Here is a 23,712-nt window from a genome sequence, read left to right on the forward strand (position 1 = left end):
CATGTGTATTTCAACCAGCACTTGTCGGGCCTGCTCACTTGAGATACATCTTAATAGGGGCGCACTGTATCCTCTGCAGTCTAGCACTCCGTCAACCACGGTGTACCTTACCAATTAATTTCTCACTTTCCTCACCCCTTCCTATTGTCAGGAACTTCACTGTTGTTTAAATACCGTAAGATATCCTCCGCCCACTCGGGCACGCCCCAATCCTACTTCCAGCAGCTTGATCCCTATGGTCGAAAGCTCGACGATCCTAAGGACGGCTAATTTTGGTATTGTTGCGGCTTCCTGCCCAGATGCTGTCCTCGCCAATTCGTCTGGCTTATCATTCTTGACTCTTGAAATTTGCTGTATCTTGAAGTGTAGAAAGCGGGTGCGTTCAGTCTATATCAATGCTAGACACTTTTCAATTTTTCGCTCTTCACTGTGAACTCTCCTCGCACCTGGTTGACTACTACTTGGGAACCTGCTTTGACCTCCACTTCCTCAACGCCCAGGGACTTTGCTATAGTCATGTCGAGGAAGAGCGCCTCATACTCTGCCTCGTTGTTCGCGGTCTTGAACGTCAGCTTGATAGTGCAGTCATGCTCTTCGCCCTTGTCCGTGACACTCGCCCTCCAGCCTGGCAAGAAGAGCCATCAACAAAACCTTGCTAGGGCTTCACATGTGGTGCATATCCTTTACAAGTGAATTCTGCGACAAAATCGGCCAGGACCTGTCCTTTTAGGGAGGTGCGCGGGGCATACTCGATGTCGAACTCGTTCAATTCCATGGCCCAATCAGTGAGGCGGCCTGAGGCATCTGGGAATTGTAGGGCTTTCCTTAGGGTGCTTCTGTAATGACCCTAATCGGGTGCTCCTGGAAATACGGTCAGAGCTTGCGGGTGGTTATTATTAAGTGCATAAGTGAGCTGCTCAATACGGGGGTACCCGACTTCCGCTCCCTTATATGCTCGGCTGACATAGTAGAAGAGTCTCTAGATTTGGTCGTTGTCTTGCACCAAGGCTGAAGAAATTGCCTGCAAGGAAACATATAGATACATGATTAACATTTCTCCACACCGAGGCTTATTGAGCAACAGATGATTGGTCAAATATTGCTTAAGCAACGCAAACATGGCATCACACTCTTCATTCTAGTCTTGAGCATTCCGTAGCACTCTAAATAAAGGCAAACACTTGTCCGTTGATTGTGACATGAACCTGTTGAGGCTCGCTAGTTGGCTGGCTAGTTTCTACACATCGTTAATGCTCTGGGGAGGAGACATGTCCAAGAAAGCATGCACTTCCTTAGGGTTGGTCTCGATTCCTCTCTTTGATACCACAAACCTAAGAAATTTTCCTGACCCCACCCCAAAAGCACCTTTGGCTGGATTCAGTTTCATTTTGTACTGTCTCAAGACTGCGAAGGCTTTTCAGAGGTTGCTCAAGTGTTGCACTGGACCCTTACTCTTGAGTAGCAAATCGTCAACGTATACCTCTATATTCATCTTGATCTGGACTTTGAACATTTGATTGAACAGTCATTGGTAGGTGGCCCCTACGTTCTTCAGACCAAATGGGATGGCAGAATAACAGTATAGCCTCCGATCGATGATGAATGATGTCTTCTCCTCATCACTGGAATTCATATGAATCTGATTATACCTCTAGTAGGCATCCATAAAGGTTAGCATACGATGGCTTGCCGTTGAATCCACGATGAGGTCAATGTGGGGGACCAGGAAGCTGTCCTTGGGGCATTCTTTGTTTAGATCCATGAAGTTCACACACATTCTTCACTTACCGTTGGGCTTTTTCACCAATACCACGTTGGACAACCACTCTGGGTAGCGTGCTTCTTGTATGAATCCTACTGCAAGTAGGCGATCAACTTCTGTCTTGACGACAACATTTTTCTCCTCGCTTCTGCCTTACCCCCTTGGCTCGGGGTTCTAAACTTAAGTGATGCTGCATGATACCTAGATCTATCCCTGGCATATCCTCGTGACTCCATGCAAAGATGTCTCAGTGCTCTATAAGTAGTTGTTGTAGCACTTCTTTCATGTCGGCAATCATTCCTGTGCTGATCCTAGCGATTGCTTTTGTTCGGCTATAATCTAGTTGGATCAGTTCCAAAGGCTCGTTCACCTCCACCTTCTTCAATGTACATTCATCTTTCATTTTGCTTTCTACAAGGATGCATTTTGGAACTGGTGGGGGATCTGGGAGTGCCTCCCTTCCTGGCGGCGTGGCTCGAACTACCCCTCCAGTGTTCTCCTGTTGGTCGCCCGTTTCACCCTGCATTGTCGCCTCCCTTTCCTATTGTCTCTCTTCCATGGTGGTTCCCTTGGCGCTTACTAGCTTCAGTGTTCTACCCGCCCTTCAAGCCCTCTAAGGATGGGCTCTTGCGAGTGTATGAAAGACATGTTTGAGTTTTTAATTCTTCGAATCCCCCAGATGGCACCAACTGTTAACAACATGTTTCGTATGCTTGTGGGCCAGGTCCTCGACAACTAGGGTCTTCAACCTGTTCCTGCACACAGGGAAACACTCAAAGGTTGGGCAACCGAGGGGTTGCCAAATGGGGCCTCCGATACTTAAGTTAGCTAGAGATTTTAGAAGGGGAATATTTTCTGGAGACTCTAATGAGTTCCAACATGTGACTTTGCACTTGAAAGGCTGCTTTTATACCTACACTTGGGGTTAGTGACCCATGTCCTGTGGTTGAGCGGGAAAACATCCCTAAATAGGGCTCATTTAATGCTACGTGGCTCCCTGTCACAGATAATTAATGCAATATGGCCACCATGGTGGGGGGTGCCTAAATGTAGAGTCCCATTATGATGGCGTGTTCTTTCCTCCATGTTTGAGAAATGGGAGGTCCAGTGTCCTCTGAATGTTGGCTGACTCAACCCGTCAGCTTGGTCCATGATATACTAGATTGAGGCCTCCCCGAGTGGGCTGCTGAGGGGTCAAACGGGCTTCGACCTAATCCTAGACAGTGTCCCCATAAATTGGGTTGGGCTTGTACTTTTAAGGAAAATCCCCCTAACAAGATGAGTTGAGATAAAAGTTAAAAGTTAAATAAAATATTGTTAGAATATTATTTTTTAATATTATTATTGTTTTCAGATTTAAAAAAGTTGAATTATTTATTATATTTTATGTGAAAATTTTTTTAAAAAATTGTAATGATTAAATAAAACGAGTTGAGATAAATTAAAATGGCTTTTATATTCAAACCGGGAATTTAGACCAAACATGTGAACTTAAGACAGTTTGTACTAAGGCTGATCTCATATATTTAAACTCTTGTTAGGAGGAGCTGCCTGCCTAAATAACATAAAACAGCCCTTATAATATTTTGCATTTCTTGACTAAATGTCTCATGTCTCTAATATTTATAATCCAAATTGTCTTGATATGGTAGGCCTTTTTTTTACATAACATTCATTACTTTTGTTACTCCTAGGTAATTTCAAGCATGAGATCTACCTTTAGTGCGTTGACGATGTCAAAATGCGAATTAATGGTCTACATGAAGGAAAATATGGGAAATTTCATCTAGCTAGCTTGCAATTAAATTTCCACATCTTTTATTTATCTTTTTTTTTTTTTTTTAAATAAACAATTACAGTATCCCCAACTTTCTCAAGTCTTCGATTTACATTCATGCAGCCTACATTTCCAAAAATTTTAGTGCTGAAATTTAATAAAAACTACTAAAAAACTATAAAATATAAATTAATAAAAAAAAATTGGATTTCCATGGAGTGGGGTCCAGCTTGTAGTATCGACCCCATTTTTCTTTTTTAAATGGATGTAAATCTCTTATTTATATCCTCAAGTAAAATCATGAAAATGAACGCCAAAAGATTCAGACATCTATGGAATCAATTTCATTAAAAAAAAAGTTACAATTAAAATAATAAAACCATCGATAATGCTGCCATATTGTTATATATAATTTATGAGTTTTTGTGTAGCCTCTTCCAGACCAACATGCATATCTCTTGCCGTTTAGTTTTGTTAGTACTCATAGGTTTCAATTTTCATGATCTAGATCTATCGTTTGCATCGATCCAAATAACCCGTCCCCTCAAATTGCAGATTAGGTGAGAAGAGTTAATATTTTATTTAAAAATTAAATAAAATATTATTAAAATATATTTTTTAATATTATTTTTATTTTAAAAATTAAAAAAATTGAATTTGTATTTAATTTATTTTATATAAAAATTATAATAATTAAATAAAATGATATAAAGAAAAAACTTTATAACAGTAAACGAGTTATTGATCTATTCGGCTCTTGAGATAATTTCATATTACTTTATTATTATTTATGAAGATGATCCCAATGCCCAAAATACGTAGCGTTGAAAAATAGAGCAAGAGAAATATACAGAATTCGTTCCCCAGAAAAAGTTTTGCATTCGTCATTTAATTGGGGATCCTATATTTTTTAAACAGATTAATGTGCGAGATTTATATTTTCTAAAATTGTATTGAATTTCAAATTTTGATTGAATAAAAGAAAAATTAAAAGAAAAAAGGGAGAAAATGTGGGGTTTTAAAGTCAAAAGTAAAAACCAATACTTGTTAATTGGATGTATCCATTTATACAGCTTGTTTTCCCAAGAAGATTGCAATATATATAAAATCACCCATATTTTAACTGGTATGCATGCATGCTTGTCGATTGACATCTTCGTTGAAACATTATATCCACATTGTCATAATTGAAAGTAATATCCGAGATTCCAGCATCAAAACAAATACAGAAGATAAGGAAGATCATATGCAGAAAATTAAAATAAGATTCACCGTCCAATTTTCATATCTTATGCATTTTGTGTTGCTGCTGGCCGAATCTTGGATATTACTTTCTATAATCACACTTCCATCTAATCTTCTTTATTATGTATATTTGATATCGCGAATGAAAGAATATGAAACCAAAGGAGCAAACCCTAGCTATGATCACTAACTGATGAAGACTTGATGAAGGTAGTGATCATTATCTAGGAATATTAATAGGCCATAGGGTACTATCGATCTATACAAATTAAAATTAACCCATATTGAAGAAATTAATATTATTTTTCTAATAATTATTATTAATTAGTTTTTGTTTTCATCGGTTGACGTACTGAAACATGAGCTAGCTTGCCAGCTAGAGATTCTCTCCACAAACAGGTTAGATGAGAATCGGACAACATTATTACTAATCTATTGAACGTTTTATTAAATTAAATATATAAAAATTTTATATATAATCATTTTTACTTATTTTTTATATATTTTAATAATAATTATTTAATTGGTTAGTTATGTTATTTTTTTAATATAAAAAAATTATTTTTATTAATTATATTAATAAAATATATAAAAAATATATAAAAATAACAGTAGATAACATATCATTCTTTTATATATATATATATATATGAGTTTGTTGATAGATATAGTTGACCCCTTCTGGAGTGACAACGACATAATTAACGCATATGCGCAAGAAAGACAAGTTTATTTTATTTCTTAAGTTTTTTTCTATAGACACGAGCGTACGATCGACAAATTAAAGGGTTAATTAAGGTACTTACTTTTTCTCTTGAAAAATATTTCTGAGGAAGCTAAGAAACTAGAAGCATAGGCTAATTATTTGCTTATAAATAGAGGCCTTCAGTCACTGCAAAAAAATGCATAATATCACAGATTCACAGTCTAGTAGTGCTACTCTCGATCGTGTTTTACATTATATATTTAGGCAACTCTACCACTTCTACCAAAAGTTTGAAGTAAGAATCCTTTTGGTCTTAGTTAGCTAGCTTGTCTGTGTATATATATTTTCGGTAAAATTTTAGCTTTGATTGCAATATATATTTAGGCAAGTTAATTTCTTCATTTTCCTTAAGTTTCAAGTCCATTGTCTTTGATATATAGTTCTCGATCTTTTCTTTCTTTAATTTCGACGAGTGGAAAGAGTATTACTGCTAGTTGAAGGCTTTTACATTACATACCATCTACATGACAGACAGTAGTTCTGGTTCCTTGAAGCTAACCATTTTGAGTCGTAAAATGGAGCTTTTTATTTAAAATATACATTACCATTTTTTTAGACGTTTCAGTAATGGATGTTTACATTACATTTTCTGATCAACTTGCAGAAGAATCATCAGATATGGCTAGTCTTTTTCATTCGGAGGAACCAGTTTATGAAGAAGTGAGGAGGTTGAACAGGTTTGATTATGAGCAAATTTTAGAACTTCAAAACAAAATACAGAAAAATCGTAATTAATTTCATCCAAATTAAGTTCGGGCTGGCCACTGTTTTTGCATGGGATGATTAACTTTGGTTTATATATATATATTTCTTGGCTGCATGCAGTGAGAAGGGAGATCACTTGGAAAATGATCAGGAGAAGTCTGCAAATCTGATCCCCTCCAGCTTTGACCCAGTTCAAGCCATTATACAAGGGTTTAAATACTTCAAGCAGAATGAATTTGAGTATGCCAATATATATATACTAGTCATTAATTTATGAAGTGCTTTTATTTCTTTCTTCTTAAACCAAACTTGGCTTAGATTTTCCTGTACAAAATTAGAAAAGCAGTTTGCATGGTCTCATGCCTCATGCATGCATACGCACCATTACCAAAATAACAATTATTTGTTACGAGTTATTTGCGATGAGAGTGTACTCATTTTAGTAAGAAATTAGCGTTTTCGTAACAAATAACTTGACAAAGCGTTTTTCTTGTCATGCTAGCTATCTGCCATATTTCTTGTATATATATGAATTCTATCGGTTCCTAACTCCCACTTGGAAACCTACAATTTCAAGTATATATTTTCATCTTTATGGTTTTCTTTGGCTGGATTTTAATTTGCAGCCCGAACAGACCGTTTTACGACGAACTTGCCAAAGGCCAGGAACCCAAGGTACTAAACATATATATATATATATATATAATATTATATAGGCTTGTTCGATCTATTAGCTAGGTTACTTAATTCCTACTATATATTCTCATAATTAAACAAGCACATATATGAATTATAATATTTACCATTTAAGCAGCAAACTCATGAAGGATCTATCTGAATTGATTTTCTGGTGTAGTTTCTGGTATTCGCATGTTCAGACTCCCGAGTGTCCCCCTCTATCATCTTGAACTTCAAGCCTGGGGAAGCTTTCATGGTCCGCAACATTGCTAACTTGGTTCCTGTGTTTGATCAGGTTTCTCATCAATTTATATCTCTCTCTCTCTCTCTATACACACACAACACACACACACACACACACACACACACACACATATATATCCAACATATCTTAATTTTCTTATTCGTGTTAATTAACATTAATTAATTTACCTTTGGTTTTGCACAGCTAAAATACTCTGGAACTGGCGCTGCCATTGAATATGCGATATCGGTTCTTAAGGTGAAATATCGTCCATTTATCCGAGTTTTCTCCTGTGTTTCTGCAGATTTTCCCTTTTTCTTTTCACCTTTTTTTTCTAGGAATATTTCAGTGTCTTACAAGAAAATAAATTCCAATATAGATACCAAATATCCTTGTTATTGGGCATAGTAGCTGCGGTGGGATAAAAAGGCTTATGTCCTATCCCGAGGATGATTCTGCTCCTTGGTAAGGCTTTCGATTCCCCCCCGGATTACTTAATTTCTTGTTCAAATTTGAAGTACTTTCTTGAGAAAAATTATCAATCTAATGAAAGTGGATAAAATTATAACCAACTTACTGAATTCATCCATCCGATCCATTAATATGTGCAGTGATTTCATTGACGAGTGGGTCAAAATTGGTTTACCTGCAAAGGAGAAGGTCAAGGCAAATTCGGGCAATTGTTCATTTTACGAACAATGTGAACAGTGTGAAAAGGTTGGCTTATCTTCATCATACTTAATTCTTTATATCTAATTACTCAAAAACTCAACCAATTCTATCAACAGTGTCGGCATAAAAGAAATGTTGATTTCAATTAAGTAATGCTAGACACAATTTTAGAGTGTGTAAGTTCCGTATACTCATTTAAAAAAAAAAAATTAGGTCCACTAGTACTAAAAAATAATTTTTTTATTTGAGTTTCAGATTTATTTACTTTTTTTAGAAGGAAATGCATGGGACTTGTACAGTACCGTAGGATTGCAAATATCCTTTTTCATTTCAATTATACAGCTAAAAAACTCATGATGTTTTCCTAATCCATGCATGTTTCAAATATATATGTATAAATGTACGTAGGAGGCAGTGAAGTTGTCCCTGACGAACTTATTGACATATCCATATGTCCGAAAGGCAATTGCAAACAATGCACTCAAGTTGATGGGTGGATACTATGATTTTGTGGATGGAACATTTGAGGTTGTGCTGTTCGAGACTCACTTTTCACCTCCCATCCCAGCCATCTGAGTGATCTCCAAGTTTGAAGTCATGTTGTCTCTTATTGGCAATATTATCCATTTGCAAACAATAAAATGTATGCATTTCGTTTTTGTAAGCTTTAAGCTGGTTGTTTCAGACATGCTTTATAAATTCCCATATTCTCCCATCATCCCCATATGAGTACTGATATCAAGTTATAGTCTCAAGCTTTTTTAATTTAATATATATATTCAGCATTGCTACATTTGTTGGATTTGGATTTGAGTTGTGAGAAGTGTTGTGATAGTAGTGAAAAATAATGAAAACTTAATAACAGAATATTGAATGGTAGTGAAGAGTAATAAATGATAATAAAAAGTAGGTGGAAAGTAATAATAAAATAATGAAAAGTAGTTGAGTATTCTAAGAATACCTAAGGTACTTTCAGTACCCAAACCTAGTTGAGCTCTTCAATGTACCTAATAACACTTCAATATATAAATATTTCTCTGCTAGAAATTACATATATAGAAAAAGGCCTACAAATTAGATCATTCCAAATCTCATGGCTTAGTTAATCTAAGAGTAATGATACATGTACAATCATTTTTATAACCATGTTTTAAATTGAGATATATTTTGATAAAATGTTGTTACTTTTATAAGTTATTTTACAAAAATGCTCTTTATTCAAAACAGAATTGTGTAAAGGGTTGTTAAAACAGGTTGTATAAGGCCTCGTTTGGATTTGGAGATGAGATAAGTTAAGATGATTTTTAAAAATTGTATGTGTTTGGATTGGAAGTGAGATGAGATGGTTTTAATTTTTCAGAAAAAAGATAGATGTGAGTCCCACAAATGATTGCATAGTATTTGTAATGATTTTCTTTTAATTATAAATAAGTAATAATAATTTATAAATTACCTATCCAATTTTTATTTTTTATAATATATTTCATAATAATATTATAAGATGACAATATTTTTATAATAAAAAAATATATTAATTTAATATATTTAAAAATTTGTTTATTTTTTGGCAAGAAAATAATTACAAAAATAATTATATATTTATAAAATACTGGGACTTCCAAACAACCTGTAAGAGTCCACGGGACGGGCACTAGGAGACCATTTGTTTGGACGTATGCAAATATAAACATGTTTATTATATATTTAGCAAATAATTATTTAATGTTGTAAATAATTATTTTATTTCATTTTTAAATGTACTTGGTAATTAATAAATTACCAACCCAAAAGAAAATATCTTTACTTATAATTTTCAAGCAAATTATGAATGCTACACCAAATAATTATATAATAAATTACACCCTTACACCCAGACTAAAATAAAATTCAAAGGGTTAAGTATATCACCAAAATTAGGCAATAAATATTACATAAAATTCAATAGACAATAAATGTACTTGCGATAAAATTAATAATATGAATAATGAAACTACCCTTACACCCACTCTTTTTATCACATACATGTCATGCTGCCATTCAATCACCATTTCTATCTGCCTACATAGAAATGGCAATGTCATCCCTAATTGCAGCCATAGCTAGGGATGATTTCAAAGTCATGTTAGGATGACGCGATAAAGTTGAGGCGTCATCAAATGCACGACCATGAGGACTGAGCACTTTTTTTCTCCAATCCTCGAACAAGAAGTTGTTCGGTGTCGTCCTTCTAATAAAATTGTGTAATGTACAACATGCAGTGATCAGTAGCCCTTGCCGCCTAATTGAATACGAAGGCATGGGTCTTAAAATTCTAAACCGTGATTTCAAGACACCAAATGTGCATTCTATCACATTACAAATTGATGAATGGCAAATATTAAAATAATCCTTATACCCCCTAAATCCTCATTGACCTTGACAGTCACTCCGAATGAAATCTTTATCAGGGATATGGAGGCATAAATCCCCGAGGACATGGAAATGCTGAATCGACAAGATAATAATAATCTGTTAACCTACTTTAACAAAAAAAATCAATTACTTACCAACCAGTTACAAAAATAAACAAAATTAATTTTAATACAACTAATTAAATAATATTTGATAATTACCATCCTCAAGCCATGGAAATTGATTTCAGACTTGACGCAATGCATCGATGAATATCCAAGCATCATAAGCTATTCCCTCCCACCCAATGTATAGAAATGTGAACTGCATGTCTAAGTCACATACACACAAGACATTTTAGGCAACGTGTCCATGCCAATTGCTATATACCTCACATACTTTTGCAGGAATAACAGCGTCAATCATGGTCCCATCAATCGCACCAATGCATTGCTGCAAACGAATAAGTAGGTAGATCATTGTGGGCATAACTTGAAAGAAATAATTACTAGGACAATATATAATTCAAATATTGATACTTTTGTGTAAATAATTGAAGTACTTACCACAAACCAATAATATCTTTGCAGGTTACTTGAGATTGTCGGATGCACCCCGGTAGTGTGTTGGGGCAATAATATGTGTGCCAAGCACGCACAAGGCTCGTAAGACTTTCCTTACATGTCGGCTAATAGTTTCTATTGAATGTTGAAAACACTGGCCCACTATTCTAAGTAATTCTCCATGCGTCACTACCAAACAGAATATGCCAACTTGTTCCTCAATGGTCACCCATTTTCTAGTATCCCTAAAAGAAGCATTGATTCTTAACATGTCACATAATGTGTGGAATGCGTCAACCTCCATTCTGAATAACTCCCAACAATTTGTCGGATTTCCATTCAAAACTTTTAAAATATATTGATGTCCTCGTAGACCGATATTATGTTGTAGCTGTCTAAGATTCAGTCTCTGTCGACGTTGGATATCCCTAATCAAGCTCATTATCTCAACTGTTTCTTTTGCAAATTCATCACCACTACTATCACTCGCACCCGCATCAAAGAAGTTGTGAGGTGTATCAAGATTCACATCTATCGTCAAAGTTCCTGTTGACCAATTCTGATCATCCATGCTCTACAATGGAATACTACATTGTAACAAGAACTACGTTAAAAATTAAATCATATATAATTCCAGCATTATATTTTAATATTGCAAGCATAATTATATTAAAGTAGCTATCTATATAATCACATTAAATAAATATACTTCCAAAGTATCTATCATAGATAATTGTTTCAAGCAACAAATAAAGTAGCTATCAAATAATTAAATAAATATATGACAAATCATCCTAAGCAATTGCGGGCCCAAAGTTCCCTCCCTTTTTCATCCATCACCAAGAAGGCTTGCTGATAAGCAGGCTCAATTAACAATCACATTGTTCGAAACCATAGTGGCCCCTCCAATTTCTAGGAAATCTCGCCCAACAATGTGATAGAATGACTCAGTGGATTGTAACCCCCAATGTTGGCCTTATTCACGACTGATCCTTTGTTACGCTTCCCTGAGCTCATACCAATGCCCTCCTCATACCACTTACGTTGCACGATCTAAGTGTGTTTCACCTCTTTGAGGGTCGAAGAGATGTCTGCATCAATCTGATTTACTTTTCGCTGGTTATGCCTACATGATGAGTGTGTCAATACACCACATGATCCCATCCCCATCCCCGTCGACTCATTTATGTCATCAATCTTTATGCGTGATCCCTATTGATTGGAAATATTGAGAAGGTGCCGAGCTCGCATATCTTCCTCAAGTCACCGCTCCTCTTCACTATCTGAGAGCAGTTGTGTTGACGCGTGTTGTAAAGTACCATATATAACAGAAGCATCAAATATGGTGCACAACTCCTCATGAGATCGATATGCAGACATTGTATGCCCTTCAACCGCTGGATTTTGCCCCGAATTTGGTTCGAGTCAAACACCTTCCCACCAACAGCGGTGAGCCGCTGAGCATATTCTAAATGCTCACTAGTCATGGCCTTTCCAGTCCTTAATCAATCGTTAAGGGAGTCCTGGTATAGCATGTCAATAAATTTCTCCTCCATCCCATCGCCCCAAATTTCACGATCTCGAACTGTTTTTTCTTAATCTTCCATGTAGAATAGCTAAGAAATTAATAATATGGCAAATGAAGTAATTGTTTGCAAAAAATGTATAATGGCAGCCCCAAATTTCTACAAATAGATAGCTCTAATGGATATATGAAAAACACAAATAGCAACATAACAACAAATGCAAAATATTGAATGTATTGAACATCATAATTTTGAACTAAACTTTTAAGGTGAAATAAATTTTTAAGGCAATGAATGTGCATTCAAATTGTTCATACCTTATGATATGGATGATGTCTATGGGAGGAGCGTAACGAGTAAAGCTACAACAACAGAAACAACCAAAGGGCATAATAGGATGCTTAGTTAATGGAGATATAAATTAAAAAAATAAAAAAAGGAATTGACACTACAAAAATCACAATGGAAATAAATAAAAATGTAGTAAAATATAGTAGGCAATTACTCGCGGAACTTTAGAACAATAGGCAATCTTTTGGATAATGTTTGTGTAATGATCTCTTGCTTGGTGTTTACAGTTACAATCTTTTCAAGTTGAAGATATCAAGCAAGATTATGACACTAGTAAAGATGGCATCAGTATGGTAACTTTCAAGGTTCGATTTTGACTAGGCTGAGAAATTGGAGGAGGATGTCAAAGCCAATTGTAGCCGATAACTGGAGTTTTTTAAACATTTAGATAGAGTTGGCTGTATTTCAGACATGTGAAGACATTTTGAATGCTATTGGAAGGCCTCTTCTCTCACAGCATACCAGAAGGCCGATATTAGCTTGCACACCAAGTAAGTTAGGGTCTTGAATTGAGGGTGATAGAGATGGAAATCCGAATGTAACAACAAAGGTGAGGTGTCTACAATTATTTATCTGTGAAATTAATTTCTCCTGCTTGTATGTGATAGTATTGTCAACATGTTTACAATTGTTCCTCTTTCAAATGATTTCCCTTGTATGAGATAATATCTTTTCCTTAATTAAGCTTTTATATCAAATATTATTTACAGTCTGAATGTAGATGTAGTGTATGGTCCTATAGGATCATGGTTTGCAAACACACTAGAAACATTTTGGAGAAAACCTGTGTCATTTCCTTTAAACAGGAATATATTAAAAAGAAAGCTATTGGCACACAATTAATTTTTGAACTGTTCCACAACCATTACTGAAGAGGCATAGTGGATCCTTTTCACATCTGAAGAGGATTAGGTAGTAGCCAAAAAATCTCAATTGTGTGGAAAGTGGTTCCTACATGCTAGTTGGTGTAATTGTTAAGAAAAGAATGATAAAAATTTTGGGGATTGTGAAGTGTGAATGGACGATGGAGGACTTGAATACTTTCTTTCACAACACTCTCCTCCTTTGGACAACTTCCATAGATTTTAATGGGCTTAGTTAAGAAATTTTCTTCTATCTTTTTTCTTTTTCTATTTCTAGCTAGGCAACTGTCTTTTACACATCTCATGATACCTAGATTTTTCTTTTGCGCTCAAGGAAAATCTTATTGCTTATCAAAAAACTAATGATGAGGTTTGACTAAATTGTATTTTTCTCCTTCCTTATTTTGATTAGTTATGGTCTAAACAGTTTTTGGAATAGTTAGTAACATATCAAGCAAATTTTGTAAGGGTTAGAATAAAAAGAATTTTTTCATCAACATTGGGCATATAACTTTGTGTGATCATTTTATGTAGCTATCAGATACTTTTTAGCTCTTATTTTCTTCTTCATGAGGGATTCACTCTAGTTCTGATTATTGTCATTAGTTTTTTTCCTCATATCAAACTGGTCTTGCAAGTCATTTCCTCTGTTAAAATTGAAGAGCCTGTATTTTTTTTTTTCACGCTTCAAAATTTGTAGGTGGTGTAAATATTATTTTGCTTTGTTCCTCCAATTTAAGATGTGTGTACGTGTGTTGTCTCATTTTATTATGAATATTGATTTGCTTAAAGTGGATATCACTGTTAGACCAATTTCTCTACATTAATGTAATGTCTATGATATCTTGAAAAATCACATAAGGTAGCAGAAGTACTAAGCCATTTTTCCATTAATGGTGTGGAAAAGCATATCAACCAACATGTAAATATATTTTACACTTTCTTTGCACCTCATGTTGTTTCTCCTTTTCTTTTCTTTTCTATTTTTGGCTCATGATGTTTTTCAAACTTCTAATACATGAGTGCATAAGCACAAAAAATGAAGACTTTTACAAATTGCATGAAAGTTTCTTTATGAATTTGAAACGTGATAGAATTAAATATGTTTTGGGCTGTAGGCTTTTAGATCTAGTCTATTTTTGAAGGAGTCAAATTAGTGCCCTCAAGTTTTCCTATTTAGCTATTATTTCGAATCCCATTCTAATGCATCGTCAGCATCTACCTTTTCTCCCTCAAGTTCAGCCCCCGTTTTATTAGAAAAATAAGTTCTTGTCTCTTTCCTTCAATGCATATACATTTCACATATAAATTTACATCCTCAGTAAGCAAAATCATTCAGATATACATTTATATCCAACATGCTATAAAAGCATATACATTCACTGAGCATATACATTCATGCGATATACATTTATATCATTAGCTCACATTATAGCATATTTACACAACATCCCATAATGCATGATAGTTTCAATGGGTCTTAGACTTGTTCTTGATCCAGATGATCACAACCATAATAAAAATAATTAAACCAAAGTTGATGTTGTAAATATTGAGCAGATAACACAAGTTGTTTAAATAATTACCACACTCAAATCCTCAGCATATAAAAACAATCCTCTCATACTTGAAAAGAGCAGGTCCTTAGAGCGGTGGTGGTCACAGTATGAGAGAAACAGCCTGTAAGCTTATATCTGGAGATTGGGCTGCAGCGTTTGATATGAGTTCGAGTGGTGGGTTGCATTGGTTTTGGCACAATGTATTTGTAGTGGAAATTGCCGTCTAAGTAGCCAAATTTGACTACTGTTCAACAGATTTTGCAAATCTCAACTCCCTGCACAAGGTTACCTACGGATATTAACATTAGGGCAAGGGAGTCTTTGCTAGGAGTTCTACCCAATATGAGATTACATAGTACTTAAAATGCAAATAGTAGATTAGACAGCCTAATTACTTGTCCCGCCTCTCATTTCTCGACGAAGTTTGAGTAACATAGGGCAATCTGAAGACTGGTCCAACTTGTGGACTCGTCTCAAGGGAGGTCGAGCAGTCATATGACTTGTCTCGCCTCTCGTTTCTCGGTGAGGTTTGGGTAGGGTTGGGCAGTCTAAAGACTTTTCTCACCTGTGGACTCATCTTGAGGGAGGTCGGGCAGTCTGATGACTTGTCTCCCGTCTCATTTCTTGCCTGTGGACTTGATTTTATGAAATACCCTACAAGGCTAAACACACACATTCCTAACATATTTAAGTGCAGTGCTCCGTGTTCTAAGGGTGTGGTATATTGTTTCCTTCAAGGCCTTGAAGGCGATAGGAGCCTTATCTATTGTCAACTACGACAACATATGAGCATTCGCATTACAGTTCTAGCTTTCCTTCTTCCTGGGTGGTTGTTCATGTTTGCCTTTGCACCAAATCACCCATTTTGAAGGATCTCGGTCGGACTCACCTGTTGAAGTAGTGCTCAACCTTCCCTTTGTCAATCATTGTCCTCATCTCGATTTCCTGTCTTTTCTTTTCTTGCAGATCTATTTGTTTTTCCAACTTTTCATTCTTGGAGTTTTGATTGAAATGCTGGACCCTATAGGTCAGCATTCCCACTTGCAAGGGTACTACTGCCTAGCTTCCATAGATGAGGGTGAAATGGGTCTCCCTAGTTGGAGTCCTAAGCGTGGTCCGGTATGCCCACAAAACCTCGGGGAAGTTCCTTTGCCTAATTCCCCTTTTTGTCCGTGAGCTTTTTCTTCAGTATCCCAAGCAGCATCTTGTTGGTCACTTCAACTTTTCAGTTAGCCTAGGAATGACCTGGGGAGGAGTATTTGAACTTCATCCCAACTCTCTGCACCAGCCTTGGTAATGGGTTGAGTCAAATTGCCGCTTGTTGTCTAAGATTATGCTGTGGGGAATCCCATACCTGTAAACTACAGTCTGCCACAAGAATTGAGTAATGTTGTTTGCTGCGATCGTTGCCAATACTTTTGCCTCAATCCACTTGGTGAAATAATCTACGATGACCACTATGAACCTCACACCCCTTACTTGGAGGAAGATGTTCGACCAGGTCAAACCCCCATTGAGCATACGATAAAGGAGACACGATTGACGTCGACTCTTCTGATGGGAAGTGCGATATTAGGGCAGATAGCTGGCATTTTAGGCATTTTTAGACAAATCCTTCCACATTCTTGAGGGTATGGGCTAGTAGTACCCCGACCTTACCACCTTCCTGTCTAACACTCTCCCACTAGAATGGTTTTCTCATATTCCTTCATGTATCTCGACCAGTATGTATTATGCTTCTTCCAACGAGACACATTTCAAGAGAGGCATCGAATAGCCTCGTAGGTACAATATCCCTTCCACCATCGTGTATTGAGTCACTCAATACTTGACCTTTTGTGATTCCCTTTGTTTGTTAAGGAGTTCATTCACATCTTGGTATTTTATCACCTCTATTGCCCATTCTGGCGCTCCTAGTCTCAATAGGCATATCCACCATTTTGACTATTGTCCGTTCTGGGAGGGAGGTGTCTCCCTGCCCCAAGGTTGCTGGTGCTAGTCTGTTGGCCATTTGGTTTTCTCCTTTCAGTATCTGTTGAATACGAAAAGTATCGGAAATGGTTGCATTTTTTCCATACTGATTGCAAGTATTTCTTCAGTTTCTCACCCTTTATTGCGATGTCTCCCCAGACTTGGTTCACAATGACTTTGGAGTCCATCCTAATCTTAACTTTGGTTGCTGCCAGCATCTCAGCTACTACCAGTTTGACTAGCAACGCATCATATTCTAGTGGTGGTGTTCTTCCCTTGTATCTAGAATAATATGCATCCCTACTCCCCCGCCAACACGGCATTGACGAAGACTTGCTAGGGTTTTCCTGTGGGTGCAACTTGGACCTCTTTAGGGAAGCCATTGAATTCTAAAACAAAATCGTCTAGCACCTATACTTTTATTGTTGTTTAAGGGAGGTAGTTGATGTCAAACTCACTCAGCATCCTAGCTCATCAAGTGACCTAAGACATTTGGACGCTGCAGACTTTCTTCAAAAGTGCCTTAGTTTGGACTTTGATTGGGTAGGCTTGGAAGTATTGCCTCAGCTGCCAGGTTGTGGTCACAAGCACAAAAGCCAGCATATCCATCCGAGGGTATCTCACCTCTACTCCCCAAAGGCTTGACTAGTGTAGTAGACAGGTCTTTGGGACCCCTTCACTTCCCTCACCTGCAGAGGAGACAACGTGTAGGGAGATAGGCAGATACACATTCAAAACGTCTCCTGGCTTGGCTTAGCTTGATTAAGGAAGGTTGGGCTGGTTAGGTATTCTTTGAGTTTCTCATATGCCTGGTCGCACTCATTCATTCTCCCAAATCTATGTGCAACACTCTTAAAAATGGCAAGCATTTGTCAATTGACTAGGAGACAAACCGATTGAGTGCCACCACTCGCCCGGCTAGTCTCTGTACTTCGTTCATATTTCGAGATAGGGACATGTCCATGATGGCCTTTACTTTTAGAGGGTTTGCTTTTATTCCCCTTTCAGACACCACGAAGCCTAAGAACTTCTCATACTCGATGTCAAATGCACATTTGGCTGGGTTAAGCTTCATCTGGTACTATCGGAATACTGCAAAAGCTTCATGCAAGTCTGCCATATATTGTCCAATCATTTTACTTTTGATGAGCAATTCATTCACATATACCTCCATGTTGCGCCCTAATTGGTTATTGAACATGCGGTTGACCAATCGTTGGTAAGTGGCCCCTGCATTCTTGAGCCCAAAGGGTATGGCCCCTGTTTCGTGATGAACAACATTTTTTACTTGTCGTCTGGGTTCATGCGAATCTGGTTGTACCTTGAGTAGACATCCGTGAAGCTCAGCATCTTGTGCTCAGCTGTTGAACCCACAATTAGGTCAATACACGGTAGGGAAAAATTATCCTAAGGGCATGCTTTATTTAAATCCGTGAAGTCGACACAAATCCTCCATTTTCTGCTTGACTTCTTCACCAACACCGCATTGAACAACCACTCTGGATAATGGGCCTCTGGGATGAACCTCATGGTCAGCAACTGATCAACTTTGTTGGCTATTGCAATTCATTTCTCTAAACTAAAAATTTGGTACTTCTGCCTCACCTTCTTCGCCCTGGGATCCACAAATAGGTGATGCTCAATTATTACGTTGTCTATCTCAGGCATGTCCTCATGGCTCCATGCAAACACATCCTGGTGTTCGGCTAAGAGCTGCTTCAGTTCTTGCCTCATGTCGGACTCCATCCTAGTCCCCATCTTGACCGTGTCTTTTAGGCATCTTAGATCTAGGACAACCAGTTCCAGCGGCTCGTTCAACTCGACCTACTAGAGAATATACTTGTCTCTCACTTTTACCTCTTTGTCAAAGAACTCTGAAGTGGGTGATGGTCCCACTTCTCTGGCTGGGCTTTCAACTTTATGAACCTCCCCCGCTCTAGCTTTAAATCCTATACATAACATTCCCACACAAGCACTTGCTAACCACAGACTTCCCCAATGCCAGTCTCCATCGAGAATTTCAACTTTAGATGATAAGTCGAGGTGATCGTCTTCAAGTTGTTTAGGTTCGGTCGCCGCAATATAGCATTATAGGACAAGGATGCCTTCACCACCAAGAAGTCGGCCATCGTTGCGGTTGTGTTAGGGGCCTTTCCGACCAAGACTGACAAGGTAATGGTTCCCACAAGCTGAACCATGTCTCCTAGAAAACCCTTGAGTGACATGGGCGATGGCTGCAATTGGTTGGGATCAATTCCCATCTTAGTGAAAACATTCTTGAAGAGGATGTATGTTAACCATCGTTGTCAATCATGATCATTTTAGTTGTGATGTTAGCGACAAGCATAATCACCACCAATGCGTCATCATGAGGGTAATGGACTCCTTCTTTTTCATCCTCGCTGAAGCAGAAGATAGTCGTTGTTGGGCACTTCCTTTGCTTGATGGCGGGTCACTCCGCCAAATATACTTCTTCTTAGCACACTGAATATACTTTTCTGTAGCATTCCCTTCGAGCATGCACTATTCTACTAGATGAGGTGTGCCTGCCCCTACAAAATCCCCTCTTATAGTTTGAATCTCACTGAGGGTACTGTTTCTATAGCACGTGTTCTTCTAGGGGATTATGTGGGGTTCTCGCTCAACCCACCATCTTTTGGGCTCTCACTTCTTCACAGTCACAAGGTATGTCCCCTACATCATCTCCCTGCTCGGATCCATCGGGTATTGGTTGGCAAGGAAATCTAGCTCCTCTTTCTTCCTTCTGAGGGTGACACAATCCTTGGTGTTGTGGGTCTCCTTTCCATGATAGGTGCAAAATCGACAGTTGGCCATTCATAGTTGCCGACCGCCTAGTTGTTTATCATGCCTTCTCCTACATGCTCAACATGGATCATGCATGTCGTGGGCCTTGCCCCTTGAGGTGCTGCTTCGTACTGCCTCAACTCTTGCTGACCTCTTTTGACTTTTTTCGAGGCCTTCATTTAGCCTGACGCATTGGACTTCTTGTTGCCCTGCTTCATCTTTGTTTTTCTTGGGGTGATTAACGTCTGGAGAGTATCCTTGATGTTAATGAAGCCATCCACTTTGTCCATAAATTCCTGTAATGTAATGGGAGTCTTTCTTGCCAACTCCATCATGAATGAATTTCAGGGCCATATGCTTTTGAGAAGTGCCACTAGAGTGATCTTCTCATCCTAGTCATTTGTTGTCATGCGTTCTTGTTGAACCTAGCCAAATAGCCTTTGGACCATCATACATCTCCATCTATGGTACTCGAAACTTTGGGGGTAGTGGGGCGACCATCACTTCCGCATTGTAGGGCAAGTCCGTGCTGGTGAGCAGTTGGTCGATCGATGACAAGGCTTCCAACCTTTTTGTCATCTCCTCATACTTATTTAAGAGGCCATGTAGCTCGTGGTTCATTTTTTTTCTTTCTTTTTTGTTAGAGTCTACCTCGTCTGTACTTTGGAACTCTTCATGTTCATTTCTTCTTGGCCCCGCCTCGTCTTGTACCTCAGCATTCTTCCTCCTTAAGGGTTCGTTTTCCTTGCAAAGACTCTCCACTTCTTCTGTCATTTTCCTCATGTGCTCTACCATTTCTGAAAACCTTCGTTCCATGTTTGTGAATGCATTGTAGCTGGCATACGAAGGACATGTTATTTTAAATCAAGGATCTCACAGACGACAACATTGTTTATGATGTATTTTGCACACCAGTTACTGAGCTCAACAACCTGCAACACAAGTAAGGTGGTGGCTCTGGGTTATGAGTAACCTTCGATGCTTAAGTCATTGTTCCTCATTCTTTTGGGGGAATTTTAGTAAACAAGAGAGCAAGAGAGTAGTCCTGTCCTGAAGGCTACTTTTTATTTTGCTAGGGGAGGTGGTCCCCCATATCCCATGTTAGAGGTACTCGTATTTCATATTTCATATGGGGCATTACTCTGCTGCTCTTGACGAGGCATTACCCTCTTGGGTCATGTCCTTACGGTAGGTTGGTAGAAATAGACACTGCCAACTTGCTCCTACCAGTGGCAAGGGGTCGTGTCACACACATTATTAGGGATAGGTCGCCTTACTGTGACCTCTGCTAGTGTGTGCATTAGTCTTTTGAAAGCTTGGTCCAATCATTATGTGCATGTGCATGGCAGTGTCAGGAATGTTGGTGCCTCGTCACTCTAGATTTGTCTCTTCTTAAGCCTGGGCCCTGGGTTGCTTCTCCAAAGGCTTCTCATTCTTCTTTCAGCACACGTGTCAAGTCTGTTACTCAATGTCCTGGGCTTTGGCACAAGCTTGGCCAAGCTCGAGGGAGATATAAGCATCGCTCTTAATTGGGCCTAGTGATTGAGTTATAATGTTGTGATTATTTTGCACTTAAATTCGAGTCAATCACACTTTTCTTACTAGTAATTGGATGTGTTAGGCTTAGATAAATAAATTTTAACTCAATTGATAACAGCCTAATTTTATGATCTTAATCTCTAATTTATTACATGAAATTAAGGATGTTAATTATTGTGCAAATATGCAAGTGAGCCATGTGGAAATTTCCAAGACTTCACGCACGGAAGCAACTCAGCCATACCCCTGTAGACTCACAAAAGAAAGTGTTGCAACTTCAACAACATGGAAATGACTTTCGTATTGATGAAAAGTATTAATTTTGCAACACCAATGTGAAAAGCATTAATTTTGCACATGCTAAGCCTCTCTTTTCCAGCACCTTCAGCATACTTTTCACTCTTTAAAATCCCAGCCAATTCGCTCACAGCAGCAACAAGGAAGAAGACTTTTCAATGGGGACATTTCACACTCATACTCATGGAACTTTTTACTTTATAGCCCTGCACTTCAAGTTTACAGAAAATATGGCAGGAGGCAACTTTTGACTCTACAAGCATGCTTATCTTCAGTGGATCCCGCTTGACTCTTTTTCTAAAAGCACAACATCTAAATCACGAAAAATGGATGCTTATCTATCAAGTGGACCCCATGACCTTAACCCTTCAACCCGAACAGAAGCTGCATCATTTTCATTTTAGAGTAGCCTGCGTTAAAAGCAACTCACACTGCACCTCACAGACCTTCAACTTCTTCATGTTGCAACCCCTGCACCTTCAAGCTTTACGGAAAGCATTCCACAATCCAACCAGCCTTTCACTTCACGCATTCCACTCCACGCTATAGCAGAGCACAATTTTGCTTTTCCAGAACACACGATTACTGAAAGTAGAAAGGCTCTCAACATAGTAGCTCCTAGAGGGAATTCACGGTTACATAGCAGAAGAAAAAATCACGCTTGCTCAACTTCGGGGGCTCTTGGTCTATGTGCATAGAAAGAAACTCTTTTGTTACCTCAAAGATGGGAGAATATCAATTAGCTTTGGCTAGAGAGTTCAGAACGACTTCCGAAGACCGAATTTTCCTTTCTACGTTTCCAGCTTTTACATTTCCTTGCCTTGTGTTTAATGCAAGCCTTTGTTTACATTGAACTTATATTTAAATTGTTTTCACTTAGTTTATTTCAGTTTCAGCCAAATACTTTCAGTAGTTGTTGTATTTGGGTTCATTTTTGGTAGTGTGCAATTCTTCTTTTAGTGATTTTTAGTTACCTTCAACAGTATTCTTGCTTGATTTACGTTGGTTGTTTGGGGTTGTTTGGACGTGTGTTGGATTATTTTCATTGGTGATGATTAGTCTAAGTAGTGTAAATTTGTTGGGGTTAGATTGAACTTTATTGAAAGGAAAATAGTGGCTTTTTGATTTGCACACATGGTGTTTGATGAAACGTCCCTTAGAACGTAAGTTTCATGAACTTTCTTTTATTGCTTGAAAACATTGGATTAGATGAAATTCATGAATGTGGTTTAACTTCTTAAGCGAGGATAATCATAATTTAATCAATGCACGTTCATGAACCCACTTAATGTATGGAAGCGATTGAAGTAGCGTCAAGGTGCATTAGAGCGGAAATTTCTTACATGTTAGCTAAATATTTCCTATTCCCCACTCGTGTTTGACACATCATTTTATTCACTTTTCTTGCATATTTTTAGCACTCATTCACTATCTTATGCAAAAGGAAATGAGGGTATTTTTGATAATATCCAATAATTAATTCTCATTGTGAATATCATTGTAAATAATGTGAATTAATAATTTTATTTTATTTTCGATAGTGAACGAATTTGCACTTTAAACTAATCGTTCCTTGAGAAAATGACTTAGGGACTTCCCTATTATTACTTGACAACTCTTATACTTGGGAGTAACTCTTGAAACAATTTTTAAGGCGAGTCACCTAGCCCAACAAAGGATCTTATTTCCTCCCCATATACCATCGGCTTCCCTAGGCTTGTGTACCAAAAACTATACCATAATATTAAGATCATTAAGATTTTTTTAAAGGATACACACAATTTTTAGTTTATTTATGTTTTGAATCACGGCATCTAATATTTAGCTATTAAGATGATTAGAATATCTAACGATCGTCTAGTAATTATGAGACTAGTAATTAAGAAATAAACTAATCGGTGCAAGAGAATTAAGATATAAAAATCTATTTACAAGCCTCAATGTGTGTTAAAGTTGATCCCACAATAATGAAAAAAGTCAGTATTCAAACTTTTTTAT

The 23,712-nt window shown here is 37.5% G+C and overlaps 1 protein-coding gene and 1 long non-coding RNA gene across 2 annotated transcripts; both read left to right on the plus strand.

Annotated features, from left to right (window-relative positions):
- Window positions 1-6,117: 6,117 nt before the first annotated feature.
- LOC122289302 (carbonic anhydrase, chloroplastic-like) lies at window positions 6,118-7,646 on the plus strand. Its single transcript, XM_043096289.1, has 6 exons — window positions 6,118-6,227; window positions 6,376-6,495; window positions 6,882-6,930; window positions 7,112-7,228; window positions 7,382-7,435; window positions 7,557-7,646. Exons 1-6 carry the CDS (start codon window positions 6,118-6,120, stop codon window positions 7,644-7,646), a joined length of 540 nt encoding a protein of 179 aa, XP_042952223.1.
- A 163-nt stretch (window positions 7,647-7,809) lies between these two features.
- On the plus strand, window positions 7,810-8,567 carry LOC122290234. Its single transcript, XR_006236332.1, has 2 exons — window positions 7,810-7,894; window positions 8,258-8,567. It is a non-coding gene; the product is annotated as an uncharacterized LOC122290234 (long non-coding RNA).
- Window positions 8,568-23,712: the final 15,145 nt, after the last annotated feature.

The sequence above is a fragment of the Carya illinoinensis genome, chromosome 12 (genome assembly GCF_018687715.1).
Source record: "Carya illinoinensis cultivar Pawnee chromosome 12, C.illinoinensisPawnee_v1, whole genome shotgun sequence".
In the NCBI taxonomy this organism is placed as follows: domain Eukaryota; kingdom Viridiplantae; phylum Streptophyta; class Magnoliopsida; order Fagales; family Juglandaceae; genus Carya; species Carya illinoinensis.